Below are 17857 nucleotides of genomic sequence, written 5' to 3' on the forward strand. Positions count from 1 at the left end.
GACTGTGATATTTATTAAGCTCCTGCTGTTAGTTTATGTGAGACCTTTTCTGGCTCTGAAATTCCACGCCGTCCGACCGTGTGGTTTGGTGGCAGAGATGCTGGGCTGGGTTCCTGCTCTGCCACCCTTTAGTCACGAGACCTTGAAAAGTCATTGAACTTGGTCTCTTTATCTTAAAAAGGAAGGTATCAGTTGGAGTGGTCTCTGACATGTTTCTGAGCTGTCAGTACAGATACTAACTAGACTGAGGTGGAGCGCCTCTCAGAGGGGCAGGTCACTCTCATTCAGTCTCAGTGTTGAGAGCAGGGACTGGGCAGACAAAGGTGGAATGGATATAAGTGGGGTTCACGGAAAAATGTGAATCCCGAAGATGTTGGTCCTAGCTCTGCCGTGTACTTATCTGTTGATCCCAAGCTGGTCTCTTCATTCTGTTAGAGGCTCAGTTTGTTCATGTGTGAAGTGGGCATAATATTTGCCCAACTTATTTCGGAAGAAAATTGTCAAAATGAGATGACATCTGTGAGTATGATTTGAAGTATTACAGGAAGGCGGCTATGGTTACCACTCTTGCTCTTCCTGGAGAACATACTAGAACATGGGGTGGGGCCAATGAGCAGGGGCACAGCTGGGGTACCCAAGAAAGAGTGCTTCCTTGGGGACCAAGCTGGACTCCTGTCCCTCATTCTCCCCTATGGCTTCATCCTTGTGGGCCTTGAAGCATTCAAGAGTCCTCCTTTGAAAAGAAATAGTCATTCCTGTGGGGAAGGCTGATATCATAGAGCTTTGTGGTGAGTGGTCGGTCAATACCTGAGCAGGGCTAGCTGACTGCCCGCTGGGAACTGGGATGGGGAAGGGGTCAGAGCTTGGGTGTGTAGTCAGGTGGCAAGATGCAGCCCAGGAGTTGATGCTGGTTCTATTTTGTTGCCACAATGTTGGAATTTCTAGACATTTTCTGCAACTGAGATAATGGAAAAGTAGAAACCTTTGCTTTCTGCTGGAAGTCGTGCTAAATGTTACATGTGTGATTTCATTCCTTTTCTACTAACTCTCTGAAGTGAATGCTACTATCCGGTCCACTGTACAGATAAGGAAATAGAGGCCACGGAAAGAGAAGCTAGTGCGTGGTGAGGCTGGGATTCAGCCCAGGTGTGTGACATGAAGCCATGTCCATGACCAGCACTCAGCACGGCCTTTGCTTCTGACAAGGGGCTCCGCAAGGGGATTTATCATTGTAGGTTTTCTCCCCCTAGACAGAGAATCCCTCAGAATCTTGCTGTTGGAAATCTTTCTGGGACTATAGTGAAAAGTGACTATAGGGAAAAGAGCAGGGAAAAGACCCAAGGGACAGGAAGAAGCCCCAAGGCCCAGTGTTTGAGCCTATGGCTTCTGTAACCCAGGCAGAGAACAGTGACTCAGCCCTGGACCCTTCCTTCTCACCCCTTGTCCCCACCAGGATCCCTCAGAGGAGGATGAGGACCTGTGCCCTCCCAGTCCTTGGAAGGCCTCTGTCTGCCCTGGCACGGGGGAGCCACTGCCCCAACGCAAGGCAGAGAGCCGAGTGCGGCTGCTAGGACGCCCGGGAGGAAACTTCTGGAATCTCCCAGCCCTGTCACGAGGATCACTTCAACCCTTCCCCTCCACTGGCAACACTGCTCCTTCCGTGGCTCCCACGGAAGCATGTAGAGACTGCTCCCTCCATGGCAGATGGTTGTCCAAGTGTTATGGCACAGGCAAAGTGTGCTTTCCCAAGATAACTGAAGCAGCCAGCCTGCTCAGGTCTGGGAAGCAGTTGTCCCAGAAGGGCCAGGACACCAGACTCTCAGCTGGGTCTGGGAGGGGGTGAGGCGTGTAGGACCTTCTGCAGGAACATGGGTTGGAAGAGACAGCGAGTCCTGGGGATCCAGCTGTGCTCAACCTCCCAGGGGCTAGCCTAGGAAGCAGAGGTGGGAAAGACAGAAGGATGGTGGCCGGTGAGTAAGAGATGGAAGCTCAGGGTGTGGGTGCAGTGAAAACACCGCGCAGACAGCCTGGCACTTCTTTCAACACGGCCGAGATTAGCAGCAGCAGGAGCTCCTCACTCTCTGCTTCTTCCCAGGGGCACCCACCCAGCCCAGGCTCTGCCCTCCAGCCCCCAGGACACTCAGCCCTCCCACAGCAGCTGAGACCCTTCCCTCAGGGAGGTTGGTGATGCCTTCCCAAAGGCATCCTTGATTTACCCCTCACTTCTGAAGACTGCCCTTGGAGCAGGGCCCCTGGTATGGGGCAGGGTGGGTGCCTCTCTCGCTATTCTTGTCTCGGCACACCTGGGCTCAGTCCACAGCACTGCTGTGCCAGCACCTCTGTGCCCAAGGAGAGCAGCAGGAGGGCCTCTGAAACTGGTTCTCAGCGAGGCCCTTGGGAACTCCCTGCAATGTCATACCGAAGGGCCTGCCAGCCGAATTCCACTTTGCATGGAGGGGAAGGATGCCAAGATTCACCCCATCCTTTCTAGTTTGTGACATACAGATCTCCTGGGACACGCGAGAGGGAGGGGAACCCCCTCTTTCTCACACTCAATCTGATAATCTCTCATATTCTTTCTCTTCTCAGCACTCCTGGGCCCACACCCACAGCAACCTCCCCGCCCACCATCTCCACCCTCTTGGGTGTGAGCAGAAACCCAGAGCATCCTGACACTGTGAAGTCCTCTTCCTGTGGCTGCCACGTGTGGCCAAAAAGTAGTGGCCAGAGAGACAGCGTCAGTTAGCAAATTTGTGGCAATGTGGCAAGCTGCTGGAGTAGTCAGGACCTGGGGCAGGTGGCAGGAAACACCAGGGAGCGGGGTCAGTCCCGGCAATGCTGGGCACACCTCTGCGGGTCAGGGGCCCCAGTGGGAACCTGGAGGAGTGTGCTCCCTTTCCTCGGTGAAATGGCGCACTCCCAAGTAAGCACCCCGCTTTGCAAGAGCTGCCCAGGGCCCAGCCAGAGACTCTCCTTGGACCCCCGTGGACTCCTGGTTAAAAGCCGCCTTGGGAGAGTGTGAGCCAGGACCCACGAACGTGGCCGGCCACTTGAGAGAGTGGAGTCAAAATCAGCTAAATAAGGTGAAACAAAGGCACAGATGAGATAGAGTAAGAAGCACAGAGTTAAGGGGGAACAGGCATCCCATGTGATTGATCCACGCTTTCCAGAGAAGGGGGATTCCGAGCAGGAGAGGGTTGGAGAGATGAAAAAGACAGAGGAGTGTGGAGAGGAGCTGGGGAGGGTGGAAGTTCCAAACTACTGGCCCTCTGGCGTCTGGAGAGACGTTGGGAATCCCTGTGACCAACAAAACAACATTTTGGTCCATGGGACACTCCTAACCAACTGAGCCCTCGGCCAAGGCACAAGTGGGAGATATTTGAGGTCCTGCCAAGGAGGCCAAACAAGTGAACCCACCCTTCCCGGGTCAGCAACTCCAGATGTTGAGTCCACTGCCCACGTGGGAGGAGGTCCCGACGGTGAGCTGCTTGGCCAAACCTGACACTTCTTTCTGCTGGCTCTGGAGGACAGGACTTGTACTTGGTCAGTGTCTACACAGAACAGGGCCACAAAAAGTGTCAGCCACGATCTGGTGCCGTGGACCTGCCTCCACAGCCCTACCACACATCCCCATCATGGAAGTCTCTCAGTATTACCTCTCTCTTTCTTACCAGAGAAGCATTGTTCCTGCTTGAGAGTGAATGTCCTGCAGCTAAACCTACAGAGAAGTATGGCCACCATCCTCACCCTCTGGGGACTTCCAAAGTGTGGACGTGGGCCAACTCCACGTAAGTAGCAGTGGGTCTCAGAGGGCAGGCCCTGAGCAGACAGTGCGGCTGTGTGGGGTCTGACCGGAAGTATGGGGGCACAGGGAGCCCTAACCATATATGCTCTAGTGTCTAGGCACCAGCTGAAATGCTGATTTGGGGGGTGGTAGGGAAGGTAGGGTCCACACAGATTCCGCACCTCCACCTCTGCCCCCAAGGGTCTTCGTTGAGAGGCTCCACGACGTTCCCACCCGTCTTTGGAGTTGCTGTGTGGGAGATGCCTCTCTGAAGCATGCACCCGAGTCAGGGTGTTCAGACAGATGTCAGACACAGCAAAAGAGCTCCGTCCGAGGGAGGAGAGAGCCTGAAGATGTACACCCCAGAGACCCCAAAGCTCAGACACGTGAACTTTTGTTATAATTTTCTCAGTGGCTAACGTGGCACCGAGAAGAAGAGGTGAAGTGCCTGCTACCAGGTCTGCCGGTGAACCCTGACGCCAAGGAGAGAGTCCTCGTCGGCCTTGCGGCTGCCACTTCTTCCTTTGTTCTTCAGTGAGAAAATAAATGAAAGCAGAGTCTGGGTTTGATCTGCAGTTCAATGCCTCCAGGTCGCAGATGAGGAAAACCAAGGCTCAGGAAGGCTGTGGGCTGCCGCCAGGTTCTGAGGTCAGCTGGGCACAGGGCTGCAACAGAGTGTAGGTTCACTGACCCCTCCTCTAATGTTACTCCTATTCGTGTTGTTTTCCAAGCCCCTCAGGCCACAGGGAAGGAAAGGCAGGCCCAGCAAGAGGGGCGACATGCATGGTCACACTGCTAGAGTCTGGCAGAGGGACTTGACCTTTACAACTAAACATGATCTTCCCAGCCTATCACACAACGTCCCTTATAAAAGAATGTACCGCTAAACAGAGATAAATACGCTGCTTTGAATACCTGACGGGCAATGAAGTATGTCTATGGCTCATAAAAATAAAACTGTCGTACATTTGACACATCCCAAATGGATGACTCTATTAAACATTCACTGCTTAATTAGCAATGATTGCACTTGCTTTTTTTTTTTAGAATTGAAAAGACTTTTAAAGAAGAGTTTAGAAGACCCATGATATTTGCTATTTTAAAAAAAAGTTGTCCAGAGAGTTTTGAACAGTTTTCTTTTTCCTCCTGCTCCTTTGTTTGGAGGTGGGAGGATAAAAAACTGTAGCAAGCAGGTCATCCAGAATCAAGCCTTTTGCCCATTCCTTCCCAAACAAGGTATTTTTGGCACCCACAGGTCTGAAGGCATCTTGAAGAACTTTGTTGCTAGACTGAGAAACACGAGTCTCTTAAAATAAGAAACTATTTGGTCTTTAAAAATTCCATCTGTTTTCATGCTTTTCTCTCTCTTTCTCATTGTTTGTGAGGGGACGACTTCTCCGCCTGCCTCTTCCTACCATTATCCCCAGCAAGCCCAACACGGAAGCCTCAATAGCAATGAAAGAGGTCATGGGGGGGGGGGCAGCTTTAAGTGATGGGGCAGGGTCGGTGGGGCTGAGGGAGGAAAGAGAAGTGTGTCTGAAAGTAGCGGATGGGACTGCCGGTGGGCACCGGGCATGGGGCCGCTGCTGAAGAAATGGCCGGTGTCCAGAGGCTGTGAACTAGGGCTGTGGATGCTACGTAGGGTTAGCAGGAAGACCCCCCCAAGAGTGAGAGGCAGGGTAAGAAGAGGGCAGCATTAGGTCTGGGAAAACCCAGAGGAGTTTCTGAACTGCAAGGAAGGCATAAGTAGTATAACTATTAATCACCAGGACGAGATGGAATACTTGTCTTTCCATGTTGGGATGGCTCTATGGGAACGGTCAAGAGTAAGAATATGGGTGCCTGGAACGAGGGTTGGGGCTGGGACCCACAAGAACTTTTCGTGGGAGACCCCTCTTGGCTCCCTCTGGGTGAATGCAGACATTCACAGGTGAGTCACACCTGCACATATGCCAGAGTGGTTTCGGTGGCTAGATAGCATTTCAGCAAACAAGTCACGTGCCCCAGTGTGTGTCTGTAGCCACGACAAGAACTGAATTCATCAGCCGTGGATTGAACCCTTGCAGAACCAAGCTAGGATGGGTAACTTCCCATTGCCTGGGTGCGAGGTGCTGGGCCCCCATTAGAAAATTAAAACTACATATGACTTTTTGATCACTGCAGTGGGAAAGAAAGTGACACTGCAGTGGGAAAGAAAGTGACATTTGTTGAGCACCTACTATGTGCGAGGTGCGATGCAGGAAGCTTCCTCTGTTGGTTGCTTGATTGCTTCCTTAGTTCAACCCACATGTGAGGATCCCTGCTGTGCCCTGGGCAGCACCCCTGCTCTCATTTCTCCTCTGTTTCTGGGGTCTGCCTGTTTCTGAGCCGTGGGCACCTCCTGCTTTCCTGACGAGCCTGGAGTCTGCATTCCAGAGTGGACCTCTGCCCGCGGGACATGGAGCACTTCATAAAGGGGTGGCCCTGGCTGCCCACAGCTGGCTTCTCAGTTAAAACCAGTTTACCCAGTTGAATCAAGGTTGGTGGCAAGAAAAGGGGTTGATTGAAAAAAACTAAAAAGGGCATGTTAAGTAAGAAAGGCAGGGAGGCCCTGGGCTTCGATGGAGAACTGGGTCAGGGCCTGAGACTACAGATGAGTGAGCAGTTTTAACACATCACTGGCAAAGAAATGGCCCTGAGGAGACATTGAGCAAGTGACTCCTGCTGGGAGCCTGGAAGTCTCTGGTCCCACCTTCCCTGGGAGCCGCTGGGGCAGTTGTGATAACGCACCGGCTCAGCGGCTCAGCGGCAGTCGGCATCGGGAGCAGCTGCCTCGACAGGTGTCTGCTGCAGGCCAGCCTGTGGACAGCTGTTTCCAGCCTGCAGCTGGCCAGCCCTCTCTGCTTTCTGCACTTCTTTCTCAGTGTTATTACATGTTATGGGTGTTGAGCCTTTGAGCAGCCTGAACTCAGCAGCAGGAGCTGGAGGAGAAGGGTTTGTTGTTTGTTTTGATTTGTATTTGAAATCTAAACACTTGTTTTCCATTCTCTGGCTGTGGAAACAGATAGCTGGAGGCTCAGCAGCTCCGTTCCCTGATGCTTCGCGTCTTTGGAAAGGAGAGACTCATTTCACTGGCCTGTGGAGGGAAGCCCCGATGTGGGGTGCGGGGAGGTGGAGCAGAAACCTGAGATGAGGTCCAGGTGAGATCTTAGGGGACAGGGGCATGGCAGACTGTGATGACACAAGCATTGCTCACATCACATTCCCATGCCAGGGAAAAGCTGTAATTCCAAACCCCAACCCCGAGAAATGATTTTTGGATCATAGGCTTATTCCCTGAGTGACTGCTCTGTGCTGAAGGAACAGAAGTTTAGGGTAAAGATAAATGTGCCCTTGGCTCTGACGGGCAGAAATCCAGGAACACAGCTCGTTGTAACACAGGGAGGACTGTGATGAGGCCGCAAGGGAGGACACATGCGACTAAGGGAGTAGATGGGAGGGGAACTAGTTCCCACCTGGAGAATCTGGGGTCAGCATCCGCATGTATTTCCCGCTGGCGTGACACTCCATCCCCCCCACCCCCTGCTTAAAACTGGGAATTCACTTTTCTGCTCCTCTGGCCAAGGGAGCTACCCAGCCAGGGCCAAGGGATGTGCTTTTGAAAACCTATAAAGAAAAGCATCCAGAGACCTGGGCTTGCTGGTCGCCTGTTTGAAGAAGGCTTTTGACCTACAGGAGCGCTGTTCTGCTCTCAGAGACAGCAGAGCTAAAAGCCACCACACCAGCAGGTCAATGTCCTCGTGGGACCGTGGGGTTGAGGATAAATATTCCCACTTTCCTGATGGAGAAATTGAGGACCATAGTGGAAGTCAGCTGCAGAATCACAGCCGGAACCAGCGTCTGAACGCCCATTTCCCTCCTTTACCGAATACAGAACATGTGATCTACACAAGCACATTGATGGTATGGAAAAGGTCAAGTTAAAACACATGAAACGAAAACGTTATATAATATTCACATTCCATTCTTCCACCCCCCTCATTTCAAGAGAAGAGGAGGGCTCTCCCTCTTCAACTTGACTTCCAAAAACTGGCGAATGGGTCTAGAAAGGGAAAGTGCCCAGCGGAGACGCTGGAAAGCGAGACGGGTGTGGGAGCAGAATTCCAGGCGCTCAAACGTGCAGACTGTGTGCGCGGCACAAGCCTGGTGCACAGCAGATGCTCAATAAATGTTCGTTCCTTTCTATCACAGAGGGACTAAGCACCCCCTGCACACCCCCACCCCGCCCCGAAGCTGGCATGGCCTCGGCACAGTCATGATGGAGTAATGGACAATTAGGGTGTAGTTCAGATATCTATAGATAATGACACATGTGACTTTGGATTGAGTCTCTCTCCAAAGCTTTTAGCTTTATGATGTATTTGCATACTTATGATTATATAAGCGCAAATGAGGAAAATACATAAAGGAGACACATGGATTTGCTTCTTTCAGCATTCTCTTCTTGTAAATCAAACCTCTGAAATAACTAGCTCCCTGTTCTCTACTCTCACGGCATGGTTAAGACATGGGGTTGGAGATGGGGGAGGTGGTGAAGAAGGTAAATCGCACGGAGTTTTTGCTATTAACTAGCAACTGTGCTTAGCGTTGTTTATTATCTTGTTCTGTTTCTACAACAGCCACATTCTTCTTCTCATTCACTTTTCGTAGATGAGACACTGAAGCTCAAAGGGGATTTTGAATTATCCAAGATCATTTAACCAAAATACAATGAAGCTGGGACTTAAACTTGAAGATTATGTTTTTGACATGATTGTATGCTAACTCTGTCCTAGGATCTGAGAAAGCCTGGTTCTGGGACCTAGGTGACTGTGTGGAGTTCGTGGTCATAGCACTTAGTTCATGGTCATAGCACTTGCCTCACCCAAAATAACAATACCTAACATTTGTATTGTGCATCATGGTTTTCAAAACACTCCAGATGAATTTCCCATTTTATAGCTAAGAATATAGGACTGAGTTTAATTCAATGGCACAGAAACAGTAAAAGGCAAAACTGGGACTTAAACAGAATTTCTAACTTTAAATTAAATTCTAGTGCCTCTTGCATGTATTTGGCCACAGTTCAGGTGTGAGTGCTCTGCACTTGGTGACTCAGTGGGTCTTCTGATATTTATCCAACCCCGGGTATCACTGAAGAGCCTGGCTTCCTAACCGATTAGCAGAATCACGGCAAAACATGACTACTGACTGACTAAATCGAGGTCCACTTGGATCTTGGAGCTGTGCAAAGCCTCTGATTGCAACCTTTTATTGGGTGCCCAGCTTGAGATAGACCCAGAAGAGAAACTTTCCTTAAGCCCCTCATCTTCAGGTTTTCATGTAGAAAAATGACAGAGTTGATGGTTATACAAACTTCTGGATACAGGAAAGTCTTTCATCAACGCCTGGCTATTGTGTGGTTTGAAGAATGACAACTCTTTGCAGTGTCCTGGTCAACTTCCTTCTGTAAGAGGATACCTATTTTCCCACATCACATGCAAAGGCACTTGTTAAAACTCTTCCTGAGGCAGAGGGAAAAGCAAGGAGAACTCTAATGCTGGTATTGAGGGGCTTCCACCGTCTATAAACTTATTATCTCCCTTATCAGCTGAACTGGGTTGGGAGCTTGCACAGGCCCAAGTGGTAGCTGGCCTTCCTTGGGTTGGTCCAGGGCAGGGAGCAGCATTCTGCAGAAGGTCCCTTTTCAGATTGAGAAACCCACATTCTGATCTCTTTTGATGATTTTACAAAAATCAAATTGCATGACAGATGCCTAGATAAATGGGAGAAGTTTGCAATCAAAGCAAGTTCTGGGACCGGACTGATTATAGATTTTTAATGGCTCATAACTTGATAATAACACACCAGGAATAGCTTCCAGGCAGACCAAACCCATGCATAAGTGGGCCCACACCCATGCACACCCAACACCTAGTTAGCAGCATAAAAGGGGACCCTGATAGTCTCTCAATAGCAGAGTTGTGTCTCCAGCCTTAACTCTTCTCAGGAACCTTCATACCTTCAACTTACCTTCCTGGGCAAAGGCATCATGAGTTGTCAGATCACGTGCAAATCTCGAAGAGCAGGAGGTGGAGGAGGATTCCGGGGCTTCAGCAGTGGCTCAGCTGTGGTCTCTGGTGGGAGCCGGAGATCAGGCGCCAGCTTCTCCTGCTTGAGCCGTCATGGCGGTGGCGGAGGGGGCTATGGTGGAGGCGGCTTTGGCAGTCGGAGTCTTGTTGGCCTCGGAGGGACCAAGAGCATCTCCATTAGTGTTGCCAGAGGAGGTGGAAGCTTTGGCTCCGGTGGTGGATTTGGTGGCAGAGGAGGTGGCTTCGGAGGTGGCTTCGGAGGTGGCTTCGGAGGTGGCTTCGGAGGCGGCAGTGGCTTCGGAGGCGGCGGTTTTGGAGGAGGCGGCTTTGGTGGAGGCCGCTTGGGAGGTGGCGGTGGCTTTGGAGGTTTTGGGGGTCCTGGTGGCTTCGGGCCTGGAGGATACCCTGGTGGAGGCATCCATGAAGTCTCCATCAACCAGAGCCTCCTGCAACCTCTCAATGTGAAAATTGACCCTGAGATCCAGAATGTGAAATCTCAGGAGCGGGAGCAGATCAAAACTCTCAACAACAAATTTGCTACCTTCATTGACAAGGTGAGTCATGAGAAGCTGGCTCCATCTGACTCTTAGGATCCCATCAGCGTAGCCGTACAAGCCGGGCTATTAGCAATATCCAGATGGGAAGGGTGCAGGCTTTGTGGGCTACCTCTTCCATCGCAGTCCGCAGTTAGGAGTTATTTGTGCCCCTGGCTTTATTGTTTTTGCCTAGATAAAGAATATTTATGAAAAATTCTGAAAATCATAGAAAAAGTGAGATAGACGAGTAATGGACTGATGTTCAGGCCACGTGACAGCAGGTTCTGGAAGGGTTGGTACGACATTTCTCCTGAGATCGTTTTCCTTCCCTAGACGTTATTACTGTTAAATTCCGGGAAGCTGAATCTGAAATATCTGTTTGAGGATGAATGAAATTCCTGCCTTCAAGAGAAACATTCTCAGTTTTGTGACCCATAAAGTCTTTAGTGGTGTCACTTTGGAGTGTTACAGGGTTTTCTTTTATTTCAAGGCAGTTGATCCTAAGGAATTTACAAGGCTCTTAAAAGCCAGACGGAGGAGCCCTGCCTTCCTGTGCTCTCACATTCATCACCCTTAGGCGCAGTGCCAGGGGATGTCTCCTTTTGGGTTTCCCCCAGAATTTACGGGACCTTTGCTGGGAATTCAACGAGAATGGGAGGGAAATGGCCTGGAGTCTTGGGAGCAGCTGCAAATAAAGTGGTAGACGGTGAAGTAGGAGGAAAGAGTTTTGTGCATGAAGAACGCTGAATGTATTACGAGTCTGCAGAACTTGCCCCGTGCGGAGGCAGGGAGCTCATAAGCTCGCTCTGGCACGAGCCGGCATCCGTCTCGGGAGCATGAAGCTGTGTAGACTTGTCCAGTTCCCAAAGCAGGGCAATCCAGAGCTCATGTCCTCTCTTTCTGGTCATGGCAGGTGAGGTTCCTGGAGCAGCAGAACCAGGTGTTGCAGACCAAATGGGAGTTGCTGCAGCAAATTAATGTCAGCACTCGCTCCACCAACCTGGACCCCATCTTTCACGCGTACATCGGCCAGCTGAAGAAATATATAGATTCACTGTCTTCAGAAAGGACATCACAAGATTCAGAGCTGAGCAACATGCAGGACCTCGTTGAGGATTATAAGAAGAAGTAGGTGGCAGAGTAACACCAAGCGGAGATAAATAGTCATCTGAGCCACCTGATTATTTCCCCGGCAAGCCACTATCTCCCGGTTGCACTTGTGGTGATAAAGGGGAGAGGCAGCAAGATCTTTGTCAATTTTTTTTTTGTGTATGTGTGTGAAGAAGACATTTAGGGCTTTAGAAATCATATTTTTACATGTTTTAGCGTTAATTTATAGGAAAACATACTCATTTAGGATATCATAGTTTCAATTTAGACAATTAAAGAGTGCTTAATATTCCAAGAGAATAGGGTATTTTGGGTAAATCCACTAGAAAAAGGAAAAAAAAAAAAGTAAACAAAATAGAACTAATCTAATGGCTATGTCCTTTGGGTCCCAACAGGTATGAGGATGAAATCAACAAGCGCACAGCTGCTGAGAATGATTTTGTGACACTTAAAAAGGTGAGCAAGAGAGTGTCCTGGCTGGGGTAGGAACGAGGCTTCCTCAGAAGCCTGTTGTGTTCAGACAGACAGGCTGGAGAGCAACCTTGAGCAGTGGCAAGGGGAACGGGGGAGGCATACCTATCACTGGTTCCCTTGGAAACAAAATTGTTGCTGTAGTTTGTTTCTGGAGACCGTTTTCCATTTGCTAGACCCTTTCCCATCAATAATTTACTTAAAACCTAGATTGGATCATGAAAGAGCCAGAGAATACTTAATTCTTCTGAAGAGCTGAGGAAGGAATGGGACTTCCCTTAGAAAGCTTGCTGAAAGAGGTTATCTGAGATACTGATAAAGGGTAGGAGGCAAAAGTGTAGGTTTTCAGCCTGGTTCCTACAGAGGCTTTGGTATAAAACCCAGATGAATTCAAGAGAGATTGGGATGGACAGACAGGATGAGGGAGTTAAGGATTGTTAAAACCACAGAGACCGTATGTTCCATAGTGTATCAAGAAAGAGGGAGAGGACGGTTGATAAAGATCGGTCCCATCAGAGCTCCAGTGATCTTGAGGGCGTGAGCAGTGAACATGAGCATGGAGCCCCCAGGAGAGGTGTATAGTAGACTCCATGCCCAGTGAGGTCCCAGGGGGACATGGCTCATCTGGAGGTGCCTGGGATATTGGAAAGCAGCTAACAGGGGCTGGATGGAGTGGAGTGTAGAGAGAGGGTAGGACCCATACCCAGAAAGCTAAAAGGTTAGTGAGTGAGTGGGGGGAATGACTTTTACCAGAGGCCCCTTACCTTTCTTACAGGACGTGGACAATACCTACATGGCCAAGGTGGAGCTGCAGGCCAAGGTAGACGTGCTGAACCAGGAGCTTGAGTTCATGAAAGTCCTCTTTGATGCGGTAAGGAGACTGCTCTCCACCCTTCCCACTGACAGACAGTCCTTCCTAATTAGTGAAAAGGTGTTATAGGTGGGGTTTATGGACTGGTTGACTTCAACTTGCCATCATTCCAGGACTAGGGGGCTTCTACAGTGTAGGTCTCGGAGGAGAGAAACTTTCTGCTCTGATGTCATAGGAAGTAGGGCTCAAGAAACACGAGGACAACTTCCCCTTACTCCATTCCTCAACGTCCAGCTCCTTTAGGGAGAGATCTGTCCTGTTCTCATCCCTATGTCTAATATACTTCGGAGGTCAAATATGACATACCCCTCTGCTCCCTGTCCAAGTGAACATACGTGACTTCTGAAGCAGGAAGTAAAATTTAAGGCATTTGCCATCAAGCAGCTTCTTTCTGGGGGCACTAATCAAAACGGCATAAATGGTGAAGGCTGTTAACCAGGAGGCTCAGAAATACAGACCCGTCTCCCACAGTTCTCAGGACAACCTTGGCAGGAGCCGAGGAACAGTGGTTACAGCACTTTAAATCCCATGCAGTGCACGCTGAGTCTGAGACTCTGTGCATTTCCTGAACACTGGGGAGGGGGTGCTGGCTCACTGGGCAGGGAAACCATGGCCAGACCTTCTGTGTGTTGCAGGAGCTGAGCCAGACGCACCAGACTATCACCGACACCAATGTTGTTCTGTCCATGGACAACAACCGCAACCTGGACCTGGAGAGCATCATCGCCGAGGTCCAGAGCCAGTATGAGGAGATCGCCTACAAGAGCAAGGCTGAGGCCGAGGCCCTGTACCAGAGCAAGGCAAGTACTAGGAGCTCAGGGAGAGCCACAGCTTCTTCCAATCAGCCAGAAACTGTACAATGAGATTGTCGGTGTTCTTATCTAATGGAAGTTAGGCATCGTTCCCCAGAAAGTGTCCACAGTACTCCAGATGCCCTCAATTGAGATTGGCACTGAGTTCTGGGGTGTGAGATGGTCTCCACCTCCCATGAATGCAGCCATGCCATTTGGCTTGATTGACCCTCCCTGGACCAGTATCAGACTTTTCCTGGCTCAAACCAAGCCCCTTCCCAGCTGCAACTGTCCTCCTCTTTCCATACAGTATGAGGAGCTTCAGATCACTGCAGGGAAACATGGAGACAGCATGAAAGAGATCAAGATGGAAATCAACGAGCTGAACCGCATGATCCAGAGACTGAAAGGGGAGATTGACCACGTGAAGAAGCAGGTGGGGTGTGGCCCTGAGCACTGGTGCAGCTCCACTGGTTGACTGGGGCTTGGGGTGGTGTGGGGTGCTGTGGGAGGCTGTGTATAGGTGTGTGCAAGTGTGTGTGTGTGTGTGTGTGAGACAGAGAGAGAAACTGAGATATTCTAATCTAGCACATGCTGATCCCCAATGCCTTGATGTGAACATAATTTAAGCCTTATAACAATGTTTAGAGTGGCCTGAGAGACATTCTAAAGCAAGGAGTAGTGCAGGGAAAGAACTGTGTCCACTTTTGGACCGCTTACATTAGTGAAAGGGAATAATAACAAATAAAGCAAGAGGTTGTTGGACTTGCCGTGGATTGCAGGAAGCTTCCCGCTGCGGCTCAGCCCTGAGAAAGCTGGTTGCATGATGGAGGGGCAGTGAGCATTGCAGGGAGCTGACATAGGGCTGGACATTAACTTTGGAAGAGATGATGAGGGGCACAGAATCTATTGCACAGACAACAGGATTTGTGATGTAGTCCACATCAGATGTTTCCATTTGCAACCATAAAATGGGATAATGATTCTGGCTCTGTGTTGTGAGGATCAAAGGTCTTTATGGGAAATTCATAAGGGTCCAGTCAAAGGTGACTTGGGAAAATGACGCCCAGAGACAACAGGGCGTCTTAGCACAGTTGTTTGCAGCTTGTATTACCTCCAGGGAAGCCAGCACTTCCAGGGCCACGGTTCTGGCTCCCACACCCTAAACACCTTTGCTTCCTCTCTGCCAGGCAGACTCCATTCTCTAAAGAAATCTTTTCTGCTTCTCCCCAGTGTAAGAATGTGCAAGACAACATTGCAGACGCTGAGCAGAGGGGAGAGCATGCCATTAAAGATGCCAAGAACAAGCTCACTGACCTGGAGGAGGCCCTGCAGCAGGCCCGGGAGGACCTGGCCCGGCTGTTGCGTGACTACCAGGAGCTGATGAACACCAAGCTGGCCCTGGACGTGGAGATCGCCACCTACCGCAAGCTGCTGGAGGGCGAGGAGTGCAGGTGAGAGGCGCTGGGAGGGCAGAAGGGACCCTGGTGCATCCTCCCTTCTCTCTTAGAGCCAGGGGTGGAGGCAAAGGCAGGGAAAGCAGGGTGGAGCAGGGCCTTCTGATGGCTGAGAGCTGATATCACGATGTCCTCCAAGCGGAGATTCAGGACAGAAAGCATTACTATACAGTGGTAGATTTATCGATATGGAATGACTAACAAGGTGGAGTACATTAAATTAAGCTAAGCAATAAGTTAATTTGTGGTATTTTCTGAAAGAGAAAACAAAATGCTGTGAAAACAGGTTAGTTCTAGACAGCATGAAACCTTGCATTCCGGGTCTGCGGGGCGCACAGTCTCTCCTCCCTCCACACTGTGACATGGGACGGGGAGATGGTGGGTTGGAACACGTGGACTGGCTGGGGCTTGCTCACCCAGAGCGGGCGCCAGATCTAATGCTTTGCAGGTTTCTGGAGAGATAAACAGAGCCATTTGCTAATCCCCTGAAAGGGAGCCTTTCTCACCAATGTGGTTGGAAGTTTGTCAGTGTTATTCGTACCCCTGTAAGCAACTGGAGAGGAAAAGCTGCCCCGGGCCACCAGCGAGCCTGTGTGGCGGAGGGAGCGGCTTGGCTGGGCTGCTGCTCGGAGCCTGTGTGCGGGGCGGCCTGATAACCCAGCTTGCAGGAGGCAGTGGGAAAGATTTCAGATGGAGCAGAGGAGGGTGGGGCAGGAGGGCGGGACGGGAGGGCTGTCCAGGGTTGCAGTTCTTTCTGATCTAAGTGGAATGTTCACACAGTGCAGCCTCATTTCAAAATTTCTGGTGTGGCTTGGATTTTGAATATCAGACTCTTTAAGATGGATGTAGATACAAAAATGGGTGCAAAGTCTAAAGTGAATTTGACTTTCGATCATTTTTATCAGAGCTAAAAGCTTAGACAGATTGGGATGCCAGGCAGTGTGGAACGTGCGGCTGGTCCCGTCTCTGCCATCTGGCCGCACAGAAGAGAGTGGCTCTCTGAGGCCTGGTGGCTGACGTCAGAGGCCATCTGCACGTGTGTAGGGGACACTTGCAAAACAACATGGGTGCGGACCTGAGTGCTCCGCCCTGAGTTCTTTTCTCTCTCCCCTTTACAGGATGTCTGGAGACCTCAGCAGCAACGTGACTGTGTGTGAGTGGGGGTGTGGGCCTGTGCTACGGGTGGTGTGCCGGGTGGAGAGAGGCGGAGGCAGTCAGCAGTTGCTGTGGTGACACCGTTTCTCTCTGCAGCTGTGACAAGCAGCACTGTTTCTTCGAACGTGGCGTCCAGGGCCGGCTTCGGAGGCTCTGGCTCTGGAGGTAGAGGATCCGGCTCTGGAGGAGGAGGAGGAGGATTCAGCTCTGGAAGCAGCAGTTACGGCTCTGGAGGCAGAGGGTCGAGCTCCAAAAGTGGCGGCGGTGGGCGCTATGGCTCTGGAGGAGGATATGGTTCTGGCAGCAGCTCCAGAGGAGGCTCTGGAGGAGGCTACGGCTCCGGAGGAGGCTCTGGAGGAGGCTCCAGAGGAGGCTCTGGAGGAGGCTACGGCTCTGGAGGAGGCTCTAGAGGAGGCTCTGGAGGAGGCTATGGTTCTGGGGGTGGCACTAAAATGGGAGGGGGAGGTGGCGAGAAGATTAGCTCCGGTGAAGGTTACAGTTCCAACGTGAGCTTCTCTTTCAGATAAAGAGTCCTGCTCTTGATTCTCCCACTCTAGAAGCTTGTCTCTGTACATCTAACTGACAGTAGAGCAAACCTTGTCATCCACCTCTGATCGCATTTTGGGGGAAAGGGATGCCCACATAGAATTTTTGAAATAGCTCCTCTTCAAACAAATTAGTTGAAGCCAGTGACAAGACACCCTGTGTCCCCTGGGAAAAATCATTGCCTAGGTTTGTGCTTCCAGTCACGCCCCTATTCCTGGGCCCTCCTTGCATTGCCCATTTGGTGGTCCTTCCCCACCCCAGACAAGCATCCTGTCGAGGACCCATTTCAAAGCCCGCGCCTCTCCCCTGGCAGTGCCCCCAGGAAACCTGTTTCTGTGTACATAGCCTGTTTTGCTGGCTCCTGCATCTAACGTGCTGTGGTCTTGGTGTCTGCACAATAAACTTCATTTGCAACTCAGAGCACGTGATGTGTGTTTCATGTCAAGCTTTGGCAGACGTGGGTAGCCAGGAGCTGTTACTCATTGCTGTGTAACTTACACCCGGAAGTGGAGAGCTTTGGAAAGGGTGCAAGAGAGGCTTCCTGGAGCAGGAACGTGTTGCCCTGAGGCAGTGCGGCTAGGAGAGGCCAAGGGATGTTTTCTTCTAGAAGTCTTTAAGAACGGTGAGGAAGCCCTGGCCAGTTTGGCTCAGCGGTTAAAGCGTCGGCCTGCGGTCCGGAGAGACCCGGGTTCGGTTCCCGCTAAGGGCACGTACTTCGGTTGCAGTTTGTCCCCAGCCCTGGTTGGTCGTGCGGGTGGCAGCCACTCGATGTGTCCCTTCACATCTATGTTTCTCTCTCTCTCTTCCTTCCTCTCTCTCCCTCCCACTCTATCTGTACAAATAATGGAAAAATATCCTCGGGTGAGGATAATAAAAAAAAAAAATAAAAAAAAAAATAAAAAAAAATAAAAAGAACGGTGAGGAAGAGGGGCCAGCCCTGGAGTCAGAGGATGAGGGTGATGTTCTCAAAAAGTATGTGCCAGACACGGGGACTGTAATATTGCCAGGAAATTGACAGGGGGATTT

General features: G+C 50.7%; 1 protein-coding gene across 2 annotated transcripts; it reads left to right on the forward strand.

Moving 5' to 3' along the window:
• The first annotated feature begins 9835 nt into the window (after positions 1-9835).
• Positions 9836-17197, forward strand: KRT2 (keratin 2). 2 transcript variants are annotated; one of them, XM_036251146.1, is made up of 9 exons: positions 9836-10448; positions 11344-11558; positions 11936-11996; positions 12787-12882; positions 13518-13682; positions 13984-14109; positions 14907-15127; positions 16249-16283; positions 16382-17197. In XM_036251146.1, exons 1-9 carry the CDS (start codon positions 9855-9857, stop codon positions 16810-16812), a joined length of 1944 nt encoding a protein of 647 aa, XP_036107039.1. In that variant the 5' UTR covers positions 9836-9854; the 3' UTR covers positions 16813-17197. The 2 variants fall into 2 exon arrangements, with proteins under 2 accessions (XP_036107039.1, XP_036107040.1); XM_036251147.1 differs by having other exon boundaries at positions 16249-16281; positions 16395-17197.
• Positions 17198-17857: the final 660 nt, after the last annotated feature.

Source organism: Molossus molossus, unplaced genomic scaffold, assembly GCF_014108415.1.
Source record: "Molossus molossus isolate mMolMol1 unplaced genomic scaffold, mMolMol1.p scaffold_m16_p_10, whole genome shotgun sequence".
NCBI lineage: Eukaryota > Metazoa > Chordata > Mammalia > Chiroptera > Molossidae > Molossus > Molossus molossus.

Bases quoted from the DNA above. Each gene is read 5' to 3' on its own strand.
- KRT2 (XM_036251146.1), top strand. From the start codon at position 9,855: ATGAGTTGTCAGATCACGTGCAAATCTCGAAGAGCAGGAGGTGGAGGA. The intron at 10,449-11,343 runs GTGAGTCATGAG...TGGTCATGGCAG, and splicing joins TTGCTACCTTCATTGACAAG to GTGAGGTTCCTGGAGCAGCA. The intron at 15,128-16,248 runs GTGAGAGGCGCT...TCCCCTTTACAG, and splicing joins CTGGAGGGCGAGGAGTGCAG to GATGTCTGGAGACCTCAGCA.